General features: G+C 34.5%; 1 protein-coding gene across 1 annotated transcript in view; it reads right to left on the bottom strand.

Moving 5' to 3' along the window:
• Positions 1-3,474: 3,474 nt before the first annotated feature.
• Positions 3,475-26,215, bottom strand: part of LOC150090888 (poly(rC)-binding protein 3-like) — a 646,900-nt gene continuing 624,159 nt past the window's right edge. The window contains 1 exon segment of the mRNA XM_090373382.1: positions 3,475-4,458. Coding sequence (XP_090229508.1) covers positions 4,122-4,458 — 337 coding nt within the window. The 3' untranslated portion in view covers positions 3,475-4,121.

Here is a 26,215-nt window from a genome sequence, read left to right as displayed (position 1 = left end):
ATAAAATCCATAGCATACCAGATAATATAATCCCACTCATCTAACCACTACTAACAATTTTAGAAGTGAAACAATTGTGAAAAACAGCTCTATTTCTTCAGGGTTCTGAAAATAAAACAATCCATTGCTTTAAAATAAAATATTTGCTAATCCTAATACCTCATTTGCAATATATATTTGATTGCCATTAGAGTTCATGTGCAGTTAATGGCAAACAGGCACAAAGATGATTGTCATGCAGCGGTTTAGGATAGAGGTTATCTACATACTAGTGCTTTTCATATGCAGATAGGTCCCACATTGCAAACTGTGTTATGTTTTGGATAATGACATATTAACCAAAAATAATCTTAAGCCTCCTAAATCTTTTATACATTGCTCCCTCCTATTACATTTTACTATTAAATATTATATTTTACTATTTCATATATTTTTAAATAAAAAAACAGTGGAAAGCATAATGTATCATATATATATTTTTTTGCTTTGTCTTATATATAACATTCATGACTAAAAATTCAACTTGGAGTTATTAAAAATAAGTTGATGCTGCATTCATTGAATACATAATATACACAGATAGTGCTTATGTGATCTAGAAAGGGCATCTTCAAAATCAAGAACAAAATTATGATAATTTCGAAATGCAGTAGGTAAAATCCAAAAATTCATGTGGAAATGCACATTTGATATCTTTTTAATTTATCAAAAGAGCTAAATATTTAATGGGAAGTACTTAATGATATTAAATTAGACTAACCCCACCTAGAGTAATTCTGTTATAGTTTTACTAAAAATGGTAGGCTTGTTTTAATTTTGTGTTGGCTATTGTATAAAACAATATAAAGTGGTTGTGAACTTAAAATACAAGGTGTTTCAAAAGTGATGGTCAATAATTTAAAGGTGAACTGTACAGATTACAATATGCAAAAAAAGCTCAGTAAACATGGGTCCTTAAGTGAATCGTTTTCGAGATATTGCACATTTCTAGTTGGGATCCACCACTGACAAGGTGAACTGTACAGATTTGGGATCCCCCACTGACTTGTTTGTTTAGGTTAGGTTACACTCATTCTCTTCATTTCCCCTCTCTCAATGCTCTGAGACATAGCAGGCATACTAGTACTTGCAAATTTCTCTTCCTTGGTGATTCCCTTCTACTTCTGACCGTTTCTCTCCATTCTCTCCGTTTCCCCTCTCTCAATGCTCTGAGACATAGCAGGCATACTAGTACTTGCAAATTTCTCTTCCTTGGTGATTCCCTTCTACTTCTGACTCTCTCTCTTTCTCTCTCTCTCTCTCTCTCCTAGGATAACTCGGAAATTTTTTTTTAGCTGGTGCAGCATAAGCCTCAGGCTTCCTTGTACCATATAGCTAATAATAATAATGATGTAGAGTATGTGGACATGCACTTCATGTATGGTAAATCCAACAGCAGTGCACCTGAGGCTGCACGTTTGTACCAAGAAGTATTTCCCTGACGAAGGCAGCCCAACAGGTGCACATTCATCAGGGTACATTAATGCCTTAGAGAACATGGGCGCTTCACACATGGAATATGAGCAGGTAGGCCCAGAAATGGCATGTAGTGTGTCTGTATCAAACCAAAAATTAAAAATGTATTATCTTATTAATGTTAGTTAATAAGATAATACATTATATTATATTAATGATAATGCATTATATTAATGATAATACATTACATTATATTATAATATAATGTAATATAATACATTATATTATATTACATTATATTATATTAATGTTAGTTAATAAAACCACCCTTAGCAAAGGATTCACAGCTTTTTGCTAAACTAGTGCTCCCATAATGAGTGGCGGATCTTAACAGAAAATGTGCATTATCTCGAAAATGGTTCATTTGTGGCCTGATGTTCACTGGGACTTTTTTTGCTTATTTTAGTTTGTACTTTTCACTTTTAAATTATTGACCATCATTTTTGAAACACCCTGTATAGTATTAAAGGTATGTGAATTATCTTTAATATCTTCAAATTCTTTTCCATATGAACATATGATTCATCAAGGATAAAATATGATGGCAAGCAGTTAATAAACAGATTTTGTAATAGTGTAAGGGTTAATTTCTACTGTTTTTGCAATTAGATAACAGCAGTCTTGGTACAATAGCATTTTTTCAATAAAGATGCTTATTTAATTGGTTTCTCTTTTTTTTTTTCTTTTTCTTTTTTTTAAAAAAGATTTTTGCAAATTGTTTAACATGAAGATCATTAACTTAAACACTGAAAAGGCATAATTGGTAGTTCAGTGGACGTTGCTGTTTTAACTAACATTTGCATCAAATGACAGAATCTATGTCAGAGATCTGTACAGAAGGGTAAAATGTTTTAATTCATTCATTAGAAACTGGTAAAAAATTATAAGCACATCATTCTAATATTTCATTAAACCTGATTTGGCTTTGTTTAAAGACTATTCAATACTGCAAGTATATAACTTTAGCACTCATGATAATTCTAAAAAAAATAATATTTCAAAGTTTTATTTAATTTTGAAGAAATAATTTCAACAAAGTGTTTTTTTTTTTATTCTTACTTAAATGTAATTTAAGTTACTGAGAATTTTTTAACAAAAAATATCTATTTATTTATAACACCAACTTCATATGGAACCATGAGAAATTTAACATATAAAAAAACTATATCTGGATGAGAGATAGTATATTTCATTAATTTTAATCAAATTTTCTGGACATCTTTTCATTACCTAAGGCAGAGATCTTTTATATTACAAATAAAACCAAAAGACAAAAGTTTTTATGATCAGATTGCACTGATACACAATTTTTTGTTTTTATTTTTAAAAAAGGAAAGGCTAATTTTTAAATTTTTAACTGATTTTGATGATATGATTATTAACCTATATTTTTTCAATGGAATTACTACATAAATTCAATTAAGTTAACGAATCTTTGGATATTCGGAAATTAAAAAATATATTGTACTCAAACACTAGAAAAAGTTTTAGCTGAGTAGTATAAATATTTTCAGGTTCTAATTTTATTATTATAAACATTATTACATTGTAATGGAAAAATATTAAGCTATTATAAAACACTTCATATTACTAATAAGTAAATGGCATATACATTCTGTAACATCAGTCTGTATCATTTCATTTCACTTTGACTCTGTGAAACAAGATATTTTCACTATGGAAAAATAAAACCTTACATAAGGAGCAACTGTGAGTGCCATAAGGATACAAAAGAATTTAGTGTTTCAATGAAGTCTAGTTACTAACAGTTATCAAGTGACCTAATGGTACACATAAATATATGGAAGCATCAGGTTATTATGTCAAAATTTTGGAAATACTTTCAAACACTAGAAAAAGTTTTAGCTGAGTAGTATAAATATTTTCAGGTTCTAATTTTATTATTATAAACATTATTACATTGTAATGGAAAAATATTAAGCTATTATAAAACACTTCATATTACTAATAAGTAAATGGCATATACATTCTGTAACATCAGTCTGTATCATTTCATTTCACTTTGACTCTGTGAAACAAGATATTTTCACTATGGAAAAATAAAACCTTACATAAGGAGCAACTGTGAGTGCCATAAGGATACAAAAGAATTTAGTGTTTCAATGAAGTCTAGTTACTAACAGTTATCAAGTGACCTAATGGTACACATAAATATATGGAAGCATCAGGTTATTATGTCAAAATTTTGGAAATACTTTTAAATCACCACTGTAAAACACAAACAAGATGAGGATCACTGATGGTTATTGCCTTATCAACAAAGGCTCTTACAAAGAAACTTATGAAAACATAAGAAAACTTCTTTTCCAACTGCTTCATCATAACAGTATATGGTTGGTTATATATGCAAACCAACTGAAAGACAGGCAATCAGGCATCCAGTTACCATGTGTTCCTCTTGGTTTGCTACATTTCTATTTAAGAAGAACATTCCTTAGTTCAGTTCCTTTATTTTCACACAATTCCTTTATTTTCACTGTATTCACACAAAGACAGGTAATACACAATGGAGTACTCTGTTTGGCAGTATTCCTTTGTGTTCAGATGGCAAAAACATGTAGCATTACTGCACAAAATTCCAACAGCTAGTAAGGAGAAAATTTGCTTCTTTCTGACTTCTTGTTGCTATTATGAGATGCAGTGGCACGGATTTTTGTGGTCAGATTTTTGCGAGAGATGTTGTTGAGGTCAGCAGCAAAGAGGGTAGTGGTAGGGGAGGCAGCTGCGGCGGCAGCAGCTGCAGCTGCAGCAGCAGAGGTGAGGCCAATAGCCAAGGGTGACGGCTTAACCAGCTGGCTGAGGGGAATGGCCAGGGGACTTGGGGTGGTAGTCAGGGTCGTTGTCAAGTTGGCAGAGGTCATGGAGTGTGTCGAGGCAGGGGTCGAGGTCGGGTCAAGGGTCATGTTCTTATGCAGTTCCATGCTGCAGAGATGGTGAAGAGGAAAGAAAAAAAAGAAAAATCATACAGATTAGAATGAACAGACAACATAGGGAATGATTAGCTAAGCAAACATGAAATGACAATAGTGGGATATTAAAAACCAAATTAACTAAACGTCAGTGAAAGGAAAAAGCAATATAAACTAGATAATAAAATAACAGGCAGGTGAGGAAACATATAAGGAAGGGAGCAAGCAGCTATAAATACATATGGCACTCTGAAGGTCTTATTAAAATAAATTCCATGCAAATATAAACAAAATTTATGCTGTAATGCGATGCATACAGAATTACTACACTAAAGTTAACTAGTCTCAGGATGTAATACTATTATATGTTATATAATATATATATATGTTATAAGATATAAGAAAAAAGCTTTTCTACAGTTTAAAATAAATATTTTAAAATAAATAAATAAATCATATACAATAAGTAATTTCTGAGGTATTAAAAGTAAGGTCAATAGCTTGCATGATTATCAAGTTAAACAACTTCCTAACTGAAAAGACCATCCCAATTTCTATACTCAGTTGTTACCCGCATACAAAGATGCCAGTCATTGTATACTACTATTTAACCTCAACTATACTAAAGAAAAGTGAGGCTAAACCTGAGTGATATAATCATGGAAGCATTATGTAAATCATGTTTATTAGATATAAACTCATTGAGTAAAATTTTAATAAATCCAAAATGAAATCTCACTTTTCAGGTCAAATAGAAATTTTAAAATCAGAATACTATTTTATTATTGTTAAAAAAGTTTTGTAAGATATCAAACATTGCTGAAAGCAAAAAATCAGCATATCTATTAAAATCAATTACTTTTGTAAAATATTATTTAACAGTATTCTACTGTCTAATGCTATCGCAGGTGCCAATGTATACTGAAAATGCACTACAGCCATCACATGCATATAAGTAAACAAAATACTTTATACCCACACACATATATATGTGTATAAATATATATACACACATATATAAAAACATTTATATATGTATATCTTTCTAAGTTGTAATTATTTACACATACTTAAAATTAGCATGCTTTTGAACTTTCTAGTTCAGTTCCTGGGATATAAAACACTATAAAAAGGAATGCTTTTATTTAATTTGTATTTTCTATAATGTAATATTATTACATTAATCTTTAGTAATATTCTGATAATAAATAATATTGCTTCCAAATCAGATATTATATTTAGCAAAGACATGCAAAGCAATTTTAATGTAAGTTGTAAATTTTCAAACAATTCTGCAGTCACATTAAAATAAAAATTTTCAATAGAAAAAAAATTATTTTTAAACAGATACGCAAAACAGTGCATACATATGCTATAAAAATATTTTGATAGGTTTGAAGGCATAAGTTTCAGTGGGATGTTAGGTTTGGGAGAGCCAGCTGTAAGCAATAAGAAAGGTTTAGGTAATAGCGGAACAGGGAAAAATTAAGAGCCAAGGATAAATAATCGATAACAAGGTTTATAGGTTTTGGTTAGGAATCAAAAACAAGAAAAGGATTATGGGAATTAGGATTTAAATCAGCAGAAGTTTAACTATTGCATCACCAACAACATCCTGCTGCATTCTAATTATGTGTCAGCAAATTATCTTGTCTATAATAATATGTGAAGTAAGAAAGGTGAGAAGCAGTACTTTCATAAAATTTTGAATAAAAAAAAAAGTCTGGTGACTGCAAAAGTTTAGTAAATGAAGTTCTTATACATATCATAAGTTTAAAGATGTATGATTGAATCTTGAATTTCACTATTATATAAGCAGTTTTTCAAAGTTTCTTACAAAATCAATTCAGCATAAGTCTTATATGACATTCACAGGTATGGTATTATACAATAAGTTTTATATTTTTTGAAATAAATCAAAGTAATACTGATATTTTTGCATTCACTATGAATCTGAAAGATGCATAATGGCAATTATTTTGTTACTTCATTTGGAGTGTGACCAAATGTTAATATTTAACAATGTTGGCTTTTCTGTCACAAATAATAATAACTAATTATGAAGGTTTAATGAAAAATCTGTCTTGTAAATCACTATAACTTTAAAAATGAATAAAATATATTGTGAATATTTTGAGTTTTATTAATTTTAAAAATCAGCTACAATGTATTTTATTGGGATAACAAAAAATGCAATATGCTGTACATTTAAACATATAAAAAATCCCCAAGATAAAACATATTTTACAGAAATGATAAAAATTATGATTTTTAAGAAATGTAATATACAGTATTTTCTTGGACAATTTTTTCAATAAAATTGTCCCTTGCACAATTTTTAATATAAAAAAAAATTGGGTGTGCAACTTATTCATAAATTTAATCTGGAGGTTGAGATTTTTCCTATGGCTATGGCCAAATGAGGAAATAAAAACACTATGCTTTTATAAACTTCAGCTTTTTTATATGCGTGTCTGATCATAACTTAAATGAAATATTTGTTTATTACCAATATTTAATAAGTTGTGTGAACTGGATAAAGAAAATAAATTAACATAAAAAAAGGCTTATTCAAGGGCACAGAGTATTTGAGAAAAAATGTTAATTAGGACTGATAAATAAACTAAATAAAATCCAATATTTATGAATTAATGAAAATTATCAAATCAACAAAGTATAACCAAATCAACTACCAAACCATACATAATGTCTGAGGATGGAGCCAGATTCAGTATGTTATCTAAGAAAAGCTGGAATCAGGATATATATATTATACAATTAAAAATATAACTATTCTGAACTAGTCATAAGTAAAAAGAAATATGAATAATGTTTTTACAGGTAATTAACTTTTTAAATAACCATATAGTTTTCTTTACATTTGATTACATTATTATTATTATTATTACTTTTTTAAAAAAATTTATTGTAAAGTACTAGAGTGGTATTTTGATCTGTAAGTGACAGAAAAGTCTTTCTCAATTTTAAAGAAGGCTTAGAAATTACTGCTAAGCTTAAAACTAAAATGTGACCTATTTAAGTATTTCTGGTTTGATTTGTTACTGAATTCAATTACATATATGTTATGGCAAGTGCATTAACTAAAAATTCCAAGATAATATGAAAGAAGATTTTGGATAACATTTAAAATATAGTGGCACCTTTTGCAGCACTAATTTGTATAATGCTCTAAGGAAATATAAATTTAAAAAATAACATATAATAAATGATTTATTCCAAACAAAATTGCACAATAAATACTAATGCTCAAGTATGTCACTACCTTTGTTTATATCATGTACATCTTTATTCTTGTGCTTCAACTATTTGCTCACATTCAAAATACTTGCTCAGCCACTTGTTAGTAACTGTGTTTATTTACTGGGAGCACTAATTAGCATTCATAGCTGCTCCCAGGCACTCATGCCTCTTAGTTTTATTTGCTAACTATCTCTTTATATAATTGCATATTTCATATTATAATACCAGTATGACATCTGCATACAATGTGCTGTGCTTAATAGTAATACCCAAGAAAACTGTCCAATAGCATTTATAGGCAAATTATTATGAAGTTGGAATTATATCTCCATAGTTGCTATTTTATAATGACCTTGTTTTAGGTATTTTTTTTTTTTTACATAACTCTGTCCAATTAACTCTGAACCAATTAAGGGTACAATATGAGGAATTCTGCACACATATAAATAAAATAAAAAAATTTTCTGTTTATACTCCGGGACGACCAAACGATCAGAGGAGTTTACAAGATACACAGAATACAAGAAACAGCACCGTATTCAGCAGTCATGGGCTTGAACCCCGGTCACTCAAGGCATGTGTACTTATGCACCTGCGCACCTGACACTAGGCTACTTTACAAAAAATTATTTATGATACTAAATGGATTGAAGGTTGTATTATATATACTATGTTTCTAAATGTATGTCTGCAAATTCAAATTTATGTAGTGTCCCCATACATCATAAAGCATTGTATCACATAGTACAAAATCTCACAAGACATGCAAACAGACTGTACTGATAAGAAATGGCAGGTGAAGCTTAGTAGAAAGTACTGGATACACCTGTCAACATTTATAACGATGTAAGTTCATGAAGCTGCATTTGCCTGTGTGTTTCACATGATTTTTGCCATTGTATGAAACTCATGGATATACCATTTCATGATGTAAGGCTTATGGTTATGATGACAAACAACTTCCTCATATCTTGTCAACCCAAAGAGTTTACAGAAAAAGAAGTACTCTGCAAACAGTAGTAAAGGATAATCCATGCAACAGCACCACTGCATTTTCTAGAGAGGTAATTGGAAACACAATCAGCATAAAATATTTATAGTGTTTCATACTTTGGGTTATTGTGGGCAGACTGCTATTAGCTGGTATTCAATCATACCAAGCAATGAAATGAGATAGTTGAGGTAGTGCAAAGAATGTATGCTATGTATGGATGGAAAACTATGTGGAAAGCTGTACTGTGGTGTACTGTTCCAGTTAGACAGATGTTAGTGGAATTCACATTAGCCACCCAAATATAATAAAGATGAGTGTGCTTTGCATGTGTGTTAAGGGAAACAGAGTATCCACTATGGCAATATATTACAAGCAATGACATGGTTCGGGGTGCTTAATTTTTTTATCACAAGCATGTTTAATATCGCTGGCTATCCAAATATATTGAACAGCACTTTTCAGAATTAGCCTTGATTTCTTACCACAGGATAACTCTCCCCCAATGCTATATTACTAACACTGTACAAGAGTGATATGTAAATAACAATGTTCTAATTTAATCTTTGATGGCCAGTACAGAGTCCTGACCATAGTAACTCTGGGATGATGTGGAGCACAAAGTTCTGAGGTTTTGTGGGACAATGTACACAAAATTTTCACAAACTTAATATTGCTTGGAGAGAAAAATAAGATATTTCTGATAAGATATATTGTACATTACTTACACAGTTTAGTATTAGTATTTTTAGTGGCAAGCAATGCAAGAAAGAAAACTTATACGGAATTATCAAAAAAAAAAAAAAAACCCCACACTTCCCATCTCACTTCTCCATCCTCTCTAACAGTGTGGCTAGTTTCCCTTGAAATTTTGCAAACTGCCTACTTCCACAACACCGATGGAAGTTTGTTCCAACAATCAACTACATGCTATCTATCCCACAACCACCTTCCTCAATTTGAATTTATGTCTGTTCATGTGTGTAATGTGTGCAAAAGAAAGGATTCCATCAGCATTGAGCTTACTCAATCTATTCAAAGTCTTCAACACCTCAATCAAATCTCCTTGCAAGAACCTAGTCTTCAGATATTGCAATTTGCAGAACTGAAGCCTTTCCTGGGAAGGAATCCTTTTGTTCTTCTCTGCACCCAACCCAACAGATCCACATCCTTCCTAAACTGAGGCCAAACCTGTATACAGCACTCAAGATGAGGCCTAACCATTGCCTTATACAATAAGATAATCATCTTATCCTTACTGGCAAAATTCCCATATATCAATGACAAAACCCCATAGACTTTCCATAACATTGATATATGGAATAAGATATTCTGAAAGGGACAAATGTTAATAACTGTGCATAAAACAGCTTGGCTAATATGGGCTAAAAGGCATTAAAAGTGGACTGTTAATGACTGGAAAGCTGCAATATGATCTAAGGACTCCAAATTCTGTCTATAGAGGCATCATCCACTCAGCACTCTTATTTTATTTATTTATTTATTTTTTATGAAAACCTCAGGCACGAGATGTATTAGAACCTATAGTACTTAGTATCATGCATTGGTTGAAGGGTCTTGTTGACATTAAACTTGAATTTCTGTAGATTTTAATTTTCAGGAAATAAGTATAAAGGGAATTTTTCCAGAAAATAGAAGTTGAAGGAATAAATGAGGAAGAAGAAAAGTTGGTTCTGTGAATTTGAAGTTAGACCGTAAAAGGATGCTGACTGGTTGTGGTGTGTGTGTGTGTGTGTGTGTGTGTGTGTGTGAGAGAGAGAGAGAGAGAGAGAGAGAGAGAGAGAGAGAGAGAGAGAGCAAATTATAGAAGCCAATTCAGAAGAAGTGCCGATGGAAGTATCTACAGAAAAGGCATGCAGCAGAAACAAAACATCTGTGAGACAAAGAGTGAAGAGACTTTGCTAGAAATGAGCCATTAATTAACCTAAGTGCCCTCTTTTGAAGGGAATCTAAAAGCAAAGATGTGGAAACAATATTCTGTGGTTGAGTGGATTTGAAATTTGTACAGCTGGTTGGAAGAAAAGTAATGCCGAGAACAAAAGAGACCCCCCCCCCATCTAAAAACTTTTAGATGCTTTCTCTGCATCTAAACGTTTTTTAGATGAGGAGAATGCAATATTTATAATGTGCTTATACCAAGAGAAATTAAAAGTCAGGATAATCCCTAATACAAGTTAGACAGACAACTTGTGTAATCGAGACCTTACCTTCGATGACACTGATTTCTAGACAAGATCACATTTCTCTATTAGGGATTACCATCATATAAAAAACATTATAGGAATCCTATTGTCTTGAAACTTGATACTAGACATGTTGGACAGACCACTTGTGTAATCGAAATATGCTAATATTCGTAAAATCGGACAAATGCTAACTTATTGTGATTTTCTCTTGTAGAGGATATATGTGTCCTCGTTTTGAATTTAAATTAAATAAAACCAGAATATATAGGATATTAAGAAATATTATAGATATTTTAGAAGTTTTAAGTCAGGAATTCTCTTATCTGAGATTTTTTCAGGAATAACTGCATCCAGGTTAGATGTAATTAGAATAGATCGAAATAGTATTGAAAGACCTGCCTAAAGGCAGATGAACCTTGTAACAGGACAAAGGAATGAAAGCAAGCTTTGACCCTAAATCCATGAATGGTGAATAATTGGAAGTATAAAGAGAGAGATAAATACCTGAAGCTTGATGGAGGCTTGCTTTTCGCTTATATCATCTTCAAAGGCGAAGCGAACACATGTTGAAGCCATATTTATAGCCCTGGCACATTCTATTGCAGTATTTCAAAAGCACAGGGAGAGAGGTGTTTAAGTAGGTGAAAGGAACAGGAGGAGGACAGAAGGAAAATTTCCACCCCTTGGTATTTCATTAATAGTTTGGGAATTCAAAAATTTAGAGATTTACAACAGCTTAAAGGGTTTTTGGGGGAAAGGATATGAAAGTTTCCACTCGGAAATCCAGATGCATGACTACCCGGCCATTGATAGAGGTCCTGGATGGGTGTGGGGGAGTTTGTTATGTTTTGTTATTAAATTTGAACTTTTAGGATATTTGTTTTAGATCCCACTCCTCAGAAATTATTATTGGTCTATGTATATTTATTGACTTGTTCATTGATCTTATATCTAGAGTCTCACTGGTTTCTAACTTAAATTTTGTTTCTTGCTTGTCTAATATTTTGGTGTTTTCAAAAGATGGGTAATGTCCTGTGTCCAAGTGGTGAGCTATCAACTCAGAACTCTTTTTTTTAATATTTTTTACTTATTATTTGAAGCTATTTAAGCTGCTTTTAGATTCTCATATGTAACGATGTTCTTGTTCTAGACAAGTTCACATTTCTCTATTAGGGATTACCATCATATAAAAAACATTACAGGAATCCTTTTATCTATAACCGATACTAGACATGTTGGACAGACAACTTGTGTAATCGAGACCTGTTTTTTTGTTTAGAAGTAAGTGCAATGGGATGTTTTTTTGCTGTTTAAAATCTATTGCTGTATTATTGTTTGCTGAATTTTTAAGGTATGCCCGTAGTTTCTTGGAGCAGCCGAAGGCTAAGTTAACTCTGGAATCTTTGAAAATTTTTTTCAAATGTTTGTATGTTTCAAAATATGGGAGGCCTATCCATTGTTTTTTTTTTTTTTTTAACCCCCAGCAGTTTTAGTTCTAAGTTGGTAGTTCACCACTTAGACACAGGACATTACCCATCCTTTGAAAACACCATAATATTACACAAACAAGACACAAAACTTAAGTTAAGAACCAGTGAGACTCTAGGAATAAGATCAATAGATAGACAAAAAATAATAATTTCTGAGGAGTGGGCTCTAAAACAAATATCCTACAAGGGCAAATTTAATAACAAAACATAACAACCCCCCCCCCCATCCAGGACCTCTATCAATGGGGCCGGGTAGTCATGCACCGGGATTTCCGAGTGGAAACTTTCATATCCTTTCCCCCAAAAACCCTTTAAGCTGTTGTAAATCTCTAAATTTTTGAATTCCCAAACTATTAATGAAATACCAAGGGGTGGGAATTTTCCTTCTGTCCTCCTCCTATTCCTTTCACCTACTTAAACACCCCTCTCCCTGTGCTTTTGAAATACTGCAATAGAATGTGCCAGGGCTATAAATATGGCTTCGACATGTGTTTGCTTCCCCTTTGAAGATGATATAAGCGAAAAGCAAGTCCCCATCAAGCTTCGAGTATATATCTTTCTTTATACTTCCAATTATTTGCCATGCATGGAATTAGGGTCAAAGCTTGCTTTTGTTCCTTTGTCCTGTTACAAGGTTCATCTGCCTTTAGGCAGGTCTTTCGATACTATTTCCATCTATTCTAATTACATCTAACCTGGATGCAGTTATTCCTGAAAAAATCTCAGGTAAGAGAATTCCTGACTTAAAACTTCTAAAATATCTATAATATTTCTTAATATCCTATATATTCTATTTTTATTTAATTTAAATTCAAAATGAGGACACAGATCCTCTACAAGAAGATCACAATAAGTTAGCATTTGTCCGATTTTACAAATATTAGCAGGTCTCGATTACACAAGTTGTCTGTCCAACATGTCTAGTATCGGTTATAGATAATAGGATTCCTGTAATGTTTTTTATATGATCGTAATCCCTAATAGAGAAATGTGAATTTGTCTAGAAATCAGAGTGTCATCGAAGATAAGCATAGAAGCAGATGAATCCATTTTGCGAAATATAAGACAGGACTGAGTTTTAGAAGGACTGAAATCAACTAAGTTGTCTTTGCCCCACTGGAGAATTATGTGGAGATTAGCATTTAAGGAATTGGTAGTGAATATTTGAAAACAAAAGTTAAGGCTGTTTGTGCAGGACAAGGTTTCTCAAACTTGAAGGTGGAATGCAATGCACTTATCATCAACAAAACTATGGATAGAATTTACAGTCAGTGGAAGGTCATTAAAATACAAGAGGGAAACAGTGGGAGAAGAAAATGAACCTTGGCCTTGGTGAACACCTGCATTAGTGGAGAAGTTAGATGACAGAGAGCCATCTACCATTGCCTGCAGTGAGCGTTCAGAGAGAAAACTGGATACCCAATTACAAAAAACCGATGAAAACCACACGATGGAAGCTTATTTAGAAGACCTTTATGCCAAACATGATCAAAAGCCTTTGAAATGTCAAGAACATGAGCTTCACCAAACTTTTCCACCGAATTTGTCCATAGATGGGTGACATAAGCCAGTATATTGACCAGTGGATCAACACCAGTGAAATCTATACTAGCAATCGTTGAGCAGATGAAAGGTTTCTAGATAGTTTAAGAGTTGACAGTTAACAGATTTCTTCATTACTTTAGAAACTGTAGAAGTAAGTGCAATGGGATAATAATTAGATGAGAGGGATTTGTCGCTGTTTTTAGGAACTGGCTGGATATGGCAAATTCCCAAGCGGAAGAAAAAACACCTATGGAATAAGAAAGTGAAAAAAAGGTGACACAAAACAGGAGTAACTTCAGGAGCACAGGTTTTTAAGAACAAGTGGAGAAATGCCATTAGGACCTGGTGCTTTCATGGCATCAAGAGGGTTCAAAATTCTTCTGAGATCCTTTTTATGGAAGATCACAGGAGGCATTGAATGGGAAGTGTACTGGGAATGATAGGAGGCAATTTACCAAGATCATCGACAAACGAGTTAGAAGAAAAGTAGGATGCTAGCAGGACGGCTTTATCTTTGGCTAAAGTGGCACTAGAACCATCTGGTTTTGAGAGAGGTGGGAACAGAGATGGGCAAAAGTTGCAGTCAATAGCTTTGGCAAAAGACCAGAATGCTCGACTACCATTTAGACAAGAAGCAAGTTTTCTACTCTTAGCCTGTTCGAAATCTAGTTTGGACTGATTAATAACTGCTTTACAATTGTTTTAAGCTTTGGTGTAGACAGAAAATGAACCTGGAGATTTGGATATAACCAAACTGCAATATGCAACATTCTTATCTTGAACAGCCTTAGCACATTTATTGGAAAACCAAGGTTTAGATAAAGGACGAGATTTTAAAGGAGTGTGGAATAAAGGATTTCATCTCTATAAGAATAATTTAACTGACAAGATCCGAGCTAATGTTGATATTAAAAGATTTGAAACAATAATCCAACCAAGGAAAAGAAGAGAACTCGTGCAATCCCATTTTGCATTCTTGTAATGCCAAACAACACGAGGTTGAGAATGGTCAGAAGATAAAGGCCCCACTGGAGAAGAGACCATCACTAAGTTTTGATCTGAGATACCTAGAGGACCACTCACCTTGACCATGTACTTAGAAGGGTTTTTTGGGAGAAAAAGATCAAGTGTGTTGGCTGTGTGGTTAGGATTGTCAGGTATTCTGGTAAGTAAATGAACAAGCTGTGTGAGGTCATTTGTAATTGTAAAAGCCTCAGCACCTTGGCCAGCTGGGTTCTTGTGACTAGAAAACGGAAGCCAGGTGGAGTTGTGAACATTAAAATCACCAAGGAAAATTACCTTACTGTTAGAAAAGTTGGATTGGAGAAAGCAAAATGTCAAAGAGTTCAAAGAGGAAGTCAAGCAATTAGTGGAGTTGGAAGAATGATAGAGGTAACAGATGAATTTGACAGAATGTGGTAGACAGATTTTAAGCCAGAGAAGACAGAAAAGGGAAGATTCCAAAATATTAAGTCTTGTGAGAGGGAATATCAGAGCAGACATATGCATAAGTATTGCCTTTGAAATGAAAGGAATCATACAGCGAATAATTAGGACAACTGAGATGAGCAATAGTCGAATCACCCAATAATTTAGATTCTGTCAGAAAAGGTATGTGGGGTTTGGCAGATTGTAAGTGTAAACAGACATTGAGATTAGAACTGAGACCATGTATATTTGTGAAATGAATGAGGAAGTGTTTGTGAGGTTTAGATCTTTTTGCAGGTAAGTTTGTTCTATTATTTTGACAATCTGTGGTGTATTCAGAAGGAAGAAAAGGTGGCAAGGACATGCTGTATGAAGTAACGAAATTTTTGGATATGGCACACACACATGGTAAGAATATATCTAGTTCCTTGACATACCATGGCCTCGACAATGTCTCCTCTAATAAGCAAAGTGCTGGTATTGCACTGGTTGATGAGAGTCATCTACCAGCTAGTATTGGCTAGTATCACAAAGGGGTGGCATTCCTCAGTGTGGTGTGTTGGTTCTCACCTTGACCCCTGCTTACGTTGGTTTGCACTTGGGTGGTCACCTCCAGTATACTAGGTGCTATATTTCAGAACTTGCACTTGGAGAATATACCCAGGGTTACTGAGAGTCCTACTATTGTGAAGGTACAAGCAGAGGATTTGATTGTCACAGATTCACTGAACTTTCCCAAAATTAAGTCCATTTGACTTGAATGTCACCTGAATATCAATTCTATCAGCGTTTTAGACTCCCTGGTAGCAAGCCAAGTTTGACATAGCTGAGAGAATGTCTGTGACAGCCTCAAGGACCACTGGGGCTGTAAAAGCAGAGTACTAAGTGAATCCACATTAAGTGAGGGAGACATCTAGAGACCATCAAACAATTTTAAGTGGTCGGCAAAACCACTTAAAAGCATAACCAGTTAATATTTAAGCATAGCAAAATCATTTAAAGCTGTAAATATAAACTATAAACTTTAAATACATAAATTATGCAACAAAACATAAATTCAGTATATGTTCAACAAAAGGCAAGAAAGCTTATCTTAAAATTAGGAAACCTTATATACATATATAAGGTTTCATAATTATTTACAATAATAGCTTGTGACACTTGATTTTCAAATCGCTCAAAGCTACTAAACAAGGTGCTACCCAAAAGTTCCCGAAATGTATTTATAAAATAAATTACTTACCCTGGGTCTTATTCGCCAGTGTCACCTTCGAAGTAGTCCCCTTGAGAGTGTAAACACCGATCACAGTGCTTCTTCCATGATTTGAATGCATCTTGGTTCTCTTTCGCTCTCGGGGTTTCTTTTCTTCCAAACAGCTGTTCACTCCGTACAAATCGCAAGTCCGCCCTACCTTGAAATACAGTTCCCACATCTGGGGCGGTGCCCACAAAACCTCTCTCAGGCTTCTAGATTCCATTCAGAAGAGGGCAGTTAGGTTAATTAATGACTCCCCTCTAACAAAGTCTCTGCACTCGCTGTCTCATAGACGTACTGTTTCTGCTGCATGTCTTTTCTACAGATACTTCCATGGGCACTGTTCTTCTGATTGGCTTCTATAATTCCCACTCTCTCTTTCAAAACAGTCCAAACATGTGCCGCCACCAGCTAACATCCATTTACTGTCCAACTTCAAACTCACAGAACCAACTTTTCATCGTCCTTGTTTATTCATTCAAGTGCCGTTTTCTGGAACAACCTTCCTTCATACGTATTTCCTGAAAATTACAGTCTACAGATGTTCAAGTCTAATGTTAACAAATATCTTCTTTTGTCTTCTCAACCTCCAACCCAAGCATGGTACTAAGTACTATAGGTTCTAATACCTGTCGTGTTTTGGGTTTTTATAAAAAAAAAAAAAATCCCAAAAGTCCTTCTTCGTCACAGTGTTCAGCACTGCTTGCGATTCAGTTTGGATATCCTCTATGCTATCAAAACTTCGACCCTTCAACTTGATTTTCATTCTTAGGAAGAAGTTGCAGGGGGCGGGGATGATTGTCATGTTGTTGGATCCAAAAACTGCACCACAGCAAGAGACCAGGATTCGAGCCCATCACCACCAAATACAGAGGATGCGGAAAGGTCAGGGAATGACCACCGCATATCCCGGAGCAATATGGCCTTAGTTGCTAATGCTCCTAAAAACCAAATAACAAACAAACAGCAAGAGAGGGAGAGAGAGATATGTGGGCCGGCACATTGTCATGATGAAGGAACCGGTTCTTTGTGCGTCACTTCTCTGAACATTTCCTCCTGAAGACTTCCCTTAACCACCTCAGGACATTGCAGTAGAACTTTGTGTTGATGTTCTGGCCAGGAGGGACGAATTCCTTATAATTCCTTATGAATAATCCCTTCAACGTCCAAAAAAACAGATCAGCATGGACTTCACATTGATCCTCACTTGTCAGGCTTTCTTTGGTCGGGGCGAAGATGTGCTCTTCCACTGAGATGATTGTTGCTTGGTTTCTGGGTCATACCCATATACCCAACTCTTGTTACCAGCAATGACTGTAGAAAGGAAGTTTTGAACACTCCTGGCCTGTTCTTGAAGATCTCTGCTAACTTCCATGTGATGCTGCTTTTGGTCTTCACTCAGTAACCGTGGCACGAACTTGGCGGCAATCCTCATGTTCAACTCGTCTGACAAAATCTGCTGACATGTACCATACAATAGTCTTACAATGCCACAAATGTCGTGGATGGTCTGCCTGCGGATTTCATGGATCACCGTCCGAACTTTTGTGACATTTTCTGGGGTGGTGCTCGATGATGGGTGCCCAGAGTGATCATTGTTATCAACTGATATCTGACCATTTTTAAAACGGTTAAACCAGTAGTAGGTCTGCATCTGGCCTAAAGCATTGTCACCAAAAGCTTTTTTCAACTTCTTATGGATTTCTGCTGCTGTATCATTAAGAAGGAAACAAAACTTGAGGCAAGCATGTTGCTCTCTCACATCAGCTGTCACAACAATTGCAAACTACGCAAAACACACTGTCAAAGAATTGAGCATAAATATTCAATGACTCTATCCAGCCTGATGCAATGTGGCACACTGATTCATAAAGGATGCATGCAGCATTACCTAGCACCACAAGTCTGTACTAGATGTAGTTCCTGCGCAACATTCAAATTTGGGAACATTTGGGTAGCACCTTGTATAGTGCAAATCTAACACTAGCCCAAATCCAATCTTTTCAGAATGTCCAATTTAGTTTCTAATGAAAAGTTTTTATGATAGCTTTTCGCCTACTTCACGTTATTAGCACTCGCTGACTCCCTTAATTTTTTGAGTCCATTAAAAAAAGAGTCATTGAAACTACCTACACAATAATGAGCAAAAATAATCACGCAGACACTAAATGCACATAATACATAAACCAAAACCAAACAAAAAACAGCAGTGCTAGCAAGCACTGTGCAGCTCAAAGTAACCCCCTGTCAGGAAATTATAGTTCCTAAAGAGAAGGTTTATAAACAACATGTCAATCAACTTCAACTAATCAGAACTCCAGACTAGGTATTCCTTCTTAAATAACACAACTGGGCAGCATAATGTATAAAGTGTATTTATCATGCTGCCCAGTTGCATGATGTATAAAGTGTACATTTTTGTAATATGCAAGAAATGGTGCAGTTACTGCTTCAACATGTTTTCTACCTACAGCATTTAATGTCATTAAATGCTGTAGGAAATTTGTGGCAGTACAAACAACTACAGAAAATGAACACAGAGATGTAAATTATCAATGAACACTAAAAATAATAACTTTTGGGAAAATATACAGACAGCTTCAAAATTTCACCTTGTCATAAATTGGAAATGCTACAAAGCATTTCGTCTAGCCAGCAATTCGGCCATTTTCTCATTAATTACAATATCAGTTAAAAGTTGATTGAAATCAGAGAACATGCCTTAGAAGGAAAGTATTGTATTTTTAATTATACAGGCAACCCCTGTATAACACAATACTTCTACAACATGGTTTCACTCTAACACGATTGATAAATTGCAACAATCCTCACACAACACGGTACTTCTACAAGGTTTCACTCTAACATGGTTTGAAAATTGCTGGAAATCTTGCATAACACGGTATTTTTGAGTTTTTGTGCTGGGAAAACCCTGCTATTATGTTAGATGTAATTTCCGACATTTCCATCCCTTTTTGTGAATTCCTACTGTTGACTCGCTAGTTGTTATCACCTCCGTGATATTTTTCTAAGGCACATTTCTGGATGTCACTACTATAAAGCAATAAAAACAATTTTCAGTTTCCGGTTTATTGGGCTTTTCTGTTAGTTAATCAATTATAAATGGGTAGTAAACTCGATCTTCTTGCATTTGCGATAGTACCGAAAGCTGGAATTCTGTGGGTTTTCACGTTATTATGGTGAAATGTGTTTCCCTTTCCATGAAATATTCAATCATATAAAAAACATAAATAAATTTTCAGAAACTCAATACTCAATATTCTGTTTTTTGCAACTTGTGTGTGCTATGTTCTTTGTTATTAATTGCTTATCATTTTTACTGTTTTAAATTTTACAACCAAAAAAAATAAATAAAGAGTCATTATTGAAGAGAAATATCAATTACTATGTATATATTAAATGTATTAATTAAGCTATGTATATAAGCATAAATTTATTTTTATTTTGCTAACTGGAAAATATTCTTCCGATTTTCATGTATCATTTAAAGCAGGAGTCCACTGTATTTTGCTGAGAGATCCCAGTGTTAGGTTCTGTGCTATTGAACTTGTGCTTGTTTGAGACCATAAAAAAAATAATTGTGACTTTGAAGAGTGCAGTTTGTGACTTTTAAAGAGAGCAGAAGGTACACGAAATCTACAAAGGGTACTAGAAAAGTTTTGCAATATGACGCAACAATGAATCACAGGAAGCTGCTTGTTGCTGCATGTTGAGACATGTTCATACATGCATAGTAGCCGCCGCGCCAAGTCGATGGGTCAGTTATTCATTAGTAGTGAGAGTGTAAAGTGCTTGCGATGGCATCGTGGTCACGAAATGAGATAAGGACAGTTTTGCGGTATAATTTCGTGCGTGGTTTAACCATAGACCAGTGCTTAGAAGAAATGACTCTTGCACTAGATGATGATTGTCCACATCGTACAACGATATTCAGGTGGTATAGAGAATTCCAAAGGGGAAATTTCACTCTGGAGGATTCTGAGAGGCCGGGAAGGCCACGAACGTCAGTTACGGAGGAAAACGTTACTGCTGTGAGGAAAATGCTTGACGAAAACAGGCGAGTGACCTACCAACAGATAGAGGATACTTTGGGCCTAAATGCACCAGCAATTCGTTCGATTCTGCAAGATCATTTGCACGTGAAGAAACTTTGTTCTCTCTGGGTGCCGCATCAACTGACTGAACAGCAGATGACACAACGTGTGACTTGGTGCCGGGAAATGTCAAAAAAGTTTGATAAGGGACAATCTCGGTATGTGAACAACATCGTGACAGGTGACGAGACTTGGCTGTACTATTACGATCTGCCGACCAAGGCTCAAAACAAAGTTTGGGTCTTTGATGATGACAACACACCCGTAATTGTCAGAAAATCCCGATCTGTAAAGAAGAAAATGATAGCTGTGTTTTTCAAATCGAGTGGAATTGTGGAACGTATCGTTTTGGACACGCAGAAGACAGTCACAGCTAAGTGGTATACTGAACAATGCCTGCCTAAAGTCATTGGATCTATGAAGAACCTGCGGCCAAAGTCAAGAATGGACACCTGGTACCTCCATCACGATAATGCTCCAGCTCACCGCGCCAAAGCCTGCACCGAATATTTGACCACGACAGGACTGAAACTTCTCGAGCACCCTCCCTACAGTCCAGACCTTGCTCCCTGCGACTTTGCACTGTTCCAGCATGTGAAAATGAAGCTAAAAGGGAGGCGGTTTTCCAGTGATGAGGACCTTCTACGGGCTTGGGACAACGAGTGTGCTTTACTCCCTAGTGAAACTTGGCAGAACTGGTTTAAAGATTGGTTTCGGAGGATGGAGAGGTGTATTGAATGTAGAGGAAATTACTTTGAAAAAATTAAATAAACAAAGCTGTATTGCAAAACTTTCCTAGTACCCTTTGTAGATGCTGCAGAAGAGATTGTGCTTAGAGGCAATGAAGAGGAAGAAAATTAAATGAATGTACATTATCACATATAAGTATCACAGTTTGTAATGCAAGATGTTTGTTCAGTTATTACTGTTTAAGTTCCTACTATTATAAAAATAATAGCTAAAATATTAAGTTATACTACTATAAAAAATAAGTTTCTGATAGTTATAAAAAAAAATGGCATATTTTTGTTAGCTTTTGGAATGTAACCCCCCTTTTTGTACTGGGTTCTTAGTCCCTATAACACGGTTTTGCATTACATGAGATTTTGTAGGAACCAGACTATCGTGTTATACGAGGGTTACCTGTATTGTGAATTGCAGATCATTATGGTAATTTTTTTTCTTTCTTTCTTTTTTTTTTTTTTCATGACAGGGCCTCTCAGGCACACAAACACTTCCAAATGGTTAACTCCACTCAAGGCATTTGAAGTGATTGCTGCTATTTCAGAGGAACAGAGCACAACTCTGAGGGAAAGTATCAAAATATACAGAGAGCTATAGTGAACTTGTACTGGGTGAACCACGCTACATCAGAGAATAACTATACTCTAAACAAGCCAGACACTTGTGTTTAAAGGAGAAGCAATAGGTAATTTCTTCCAGACTGTATAAGGTGTCATTCATGTTTAGTGATGTTTAAGGAATGGATTACTGTGATGAAGTGTTTCCCCTATTTGAAATACCAACCAGAATGAATCAGGCTGGCTATTATTAGTATCAGTGGTGGCAATGATGAAAGAAAGCAAGCAAGCAAGCTTTTACAGCATCAGCAAAAAAAACAAACACAAACACTTCCAAATCACTTGTCCATCCCTGTCATTGTATTAGTCTGTGTACTCCCCCAAGCTATCAGTTTTCTGATCCTCCTAGCACCAGCAAATATTCTTGCACCCCTTCTATTTAAGCATATCCCATCCCTGTAAAAACAGTCTCTCCTGTAAACAAGCACGGCACACACACACACACTGAGAAAAATTCCACCCACTGAGCCGTGCACAGTCACCCCAAGGCTGAATTGATTGACAAGGCATCCAACCCATACTCCCTCCTATCATGTTTGGGCAGGATTGCAGGCAGTTTAAAATTTAATCCTAACTCACAACTTTTTCCCAACATGACACTGTACTTGATAAATGAACTCCTCAGGTCTCCTACACTTAATATCATTAGTGCCCACGTGCCTTTAAAAGATGATATCAGCTCTAGTCATCTACTTTTGTCCCTGGCAGACTACCCCGGTCCTATTACATTTCCTGTTTCCTTGACAATAGTGTCACCAACAATTACTACCTCCTTTGGGACCAGCACAAAGCACCAAACATACACACAAAGACATCCTCCTTGGCCTATCGTGTCCCATTACAGATAGTCCGCAAACATTGCACAAGTAATACATTTTGTTAGGCTGTGATCTGTAGGAGAACTGCCCTCTTCAGTTCTTCCCCAAGCCACAGCACTCTTACTACTTCAAGCCCACTACTTACTACTTCAAGCCCCCAGATTGGAGCTTTGCTGCTCCAATCTGGGGTATGATTTAAGTTTAAAGTCAATTTAACTTGCAAATAATACATTAAACTGATAGATACCTAATGCCAATAATACATATTGTTCTATCTAGTTATGCTGTATGTATTGTGCTATAGCATTAATTTCGCAGAGTGTTAAATTAGTTAAAGAGAATAAAGTTTATAAGCTTAAAAAAAAAAAAAAAAAAAATATATATATATATATATATATATGCCAACTTACATGATTATAACCTATGAGCTACTTCATTATTGCAATTAAAAACCTACAATTGCACTACTATGCACTACACTACCAGTTACAGGATACTATATTCGTGCCAAATCACCAATACAAAAGCTCTATGAATATTAATGTTGTATGTTACATACTACATGATAAAATAAGTTGCTAAAACATTGTATTACTAATGTATTGCTACAAATTATAGTTTATAAGCCTCTTCTAATACTGATACAAACTATGTATAAACTGCCAAATACAAACAATACAAACTATGTATAAACTGCCAAGTATTGCCTATATCAATGTGAAAACAATGGTGGCAAAATTTTAACATCCTTACTACACTACTAATTTTAAATCGATAAAGTTCCACTTAGCAGCTCCCGAAAAAAGTTTCTAGTCCAGATATATCTAGATAACAAAGGTTCAGTGTCCAAATGACAAAGGAACTAGATGCAAAAAAATAATTTTGACATCATATACTTCAGATTTCAGAAAAGCTTTTGACATTGTTCCACATGAAAGTAAGGTGGCATTAAGTTCAAGTAACAGCTATGGATAAAGGGATGGTTGAGTAGGAGAAGACAGAGGGTAGTTAACAGTGAGCATTGCTCTTCATGGACTAATGTTATTAAGTGAGTTTCACAGGGTTGAGTGGATTGAGCACACTGAATTCTGATGGGATCCTTCCACTTGTTCAGATTACGAACCTAAGGGGGCATAAATTCAAATTAAGAAAAGACAGATGTAGAATAGATGTGCGGAAATTTGCCTTTAGCCAGCGGGTGGTTAATTGCTGGAACAAACTTCCATCTGTCATTGTGGAAGTTGATAGGTTGAATAAATTTAAGGAGGAACTGGATAGGCATTTGGAGTGATTTTTTTTTTTTTTTTTTTGGCTGATGCTGCATAAGCTCATACACATGCTTTCTTGCATCACATGCCACTACTACTACAGTTATGTTATGTTATGTTATTTGGTTTTTAGGAGCATTAGCAACTAAGGCCATATTGCTCCGGGGATATGTGGTGGTCATTCCCTGACCTTTCCGCATCCTCCATATTTGGTGGTCACGGGCTCGAACCCTACTACTACAGTGTTCAGTGCTGGGTCCATTGTTGTTTTCATGATTTATTAATGATAATGATGAAAGCATATCAGGTTTAATGATTAAATTTGTAGATGATACAAAGGTTTGTACATTTGGTTAATGGCAGCAATCAGGGTATGCAACTGCAATAAGATAAAGAAAAATTACGCAATGGACTGAGAAGTGGCAATTGAAGTTTAACATCGATAAATGCAAGGTGCTGCATATGGGTAGCAGGTATAAGTCAAAGATAAAAAACAAAATTATATTAAATCTAGTAGGTAAATCACTTTATTCCTATTAGTTCTAATCATGATTAAAGTGGAAGAGAAACATCCATGAAACATCTGATGTACAGAGTCTGTTTATAAAAAATGATTCATAACTTATGCTAGATTAAATGCTTCATTATTTCATATTTTTTGTACAATTTACTTCAGTTGCCTATCATTATGAGCTTGAACTTTGGGGAAATGTAATTAATTTATTTAGATTTTTATGCAACTTTCTCATTTTTATCTTTTACTTTTGGGCCCTCCCTGAGCTCAGTGTACTACTGCAGTTGCACCACAAGGTGACATGCTACCAATTATTTTCATACTGTTGATAAAAAGGTGTGCTACTGATTAAAATTCATTTTTGTTGATAATGAACGTTGACAATGAATGTTGGTGTGCTGATTGTATGACATCCAAATCAATGGCTCTAATTTTGAGAAAAAAAAAAAAAAAAACTTCTTTAAAAAGTGTCAAAAATATAATGTTTCACTATAAGCATAAACTTATTTTCTGTTTTTTTGGTTTACAAATGCTTGGGAACACAAAGTATTATGTGGTAATCTTGCTTATGTCTTTTGGCACTATTGTTTGCATTTAATCTTATACTCATGCTCCTAAATAGAACAAATACACTTGTGTAGCATCTGTGAGGCACCTTTTTTTTTATTATAAAAAACTTATTTTTAGTTTTTTTATAAATTTAAAATGGTGCAAAATTTAAAATCATGATTTGCTAAACTCAGCCACAAAATACTGAACAAAAATCAATGAGAGAAACCAATTTATTTTTAATGCATTCCTAGTCAGTATCCTTGGATTTGATTTGCTAATAGCATCCGGCTTTGAGACTGACTAAATCAAGATACTGAGGAGGAAATCCATGACTACCAGCAGCTGGTCTCGAACCATGCACACTCCACTTAGTACAGCCTTGCACTCTTGCTAACATGGCTACTGGGGCCTCAAGAGAAACCAATAACAATAATAAAGTTTTTATTGTATTTTTCAAAATTTTCAAGATCACTCATCCCAATAATTGAAACACAGATACAACGTGAATGTCTGTATTTTTGTCAGCTGTTAATACATGTTTAGTTGGAAAACTAAAGCTCTAAAGCAAGATTAGACAGCTCTCACTGGCATCTCACAGATACCAAAAATGCCAAACAAAAAATTTATTTCTCACAATTCAAGGTATATTGAAATTAAAACAGAAAATGCTATATAATCAGTTAGAGAATAATGAGGGCAAGGTACATGGGAGGATTTGATTTAATTTACAAATAAAAAAAAAATAAAAATAGAAAAACTTAAAGGTTACATTAAATAATGCAATAAGAACAGTAGCCTTCAAAAGCACCAAAACATGTTGCTGAAATGCTTATGTCAGCTATAGCATATATACTATGAGAAAGATGCTAATGTCCACATTAATAAACATATGCCGATCACAACTTCATCAATTTACATGACTGTATCAAGATATAACATACCACATATTTGAAAAATGTAATGCG

The sequence above is a fragment of the Mastigoproctus giganteus genome, chromosome 1 (assembly GCF_048544385.1).
Source record: "Mastigoproctus giganteus isolate SK-2022 chromosome 1, ASM4854438v1, whole genome shotgun sequence".
NCBI lineage: Eukaryota > Metazoa > Arthropoda > Arachnida > Uropygi > Thelyphonidae > Mastigoproctus > Mastigoproctus giganteus.
The sequence above is the reverse complement of the archived record's forward strand: the minus strand, read 5'-3'. Positions and strand labels throughout refer to the sequence as shown.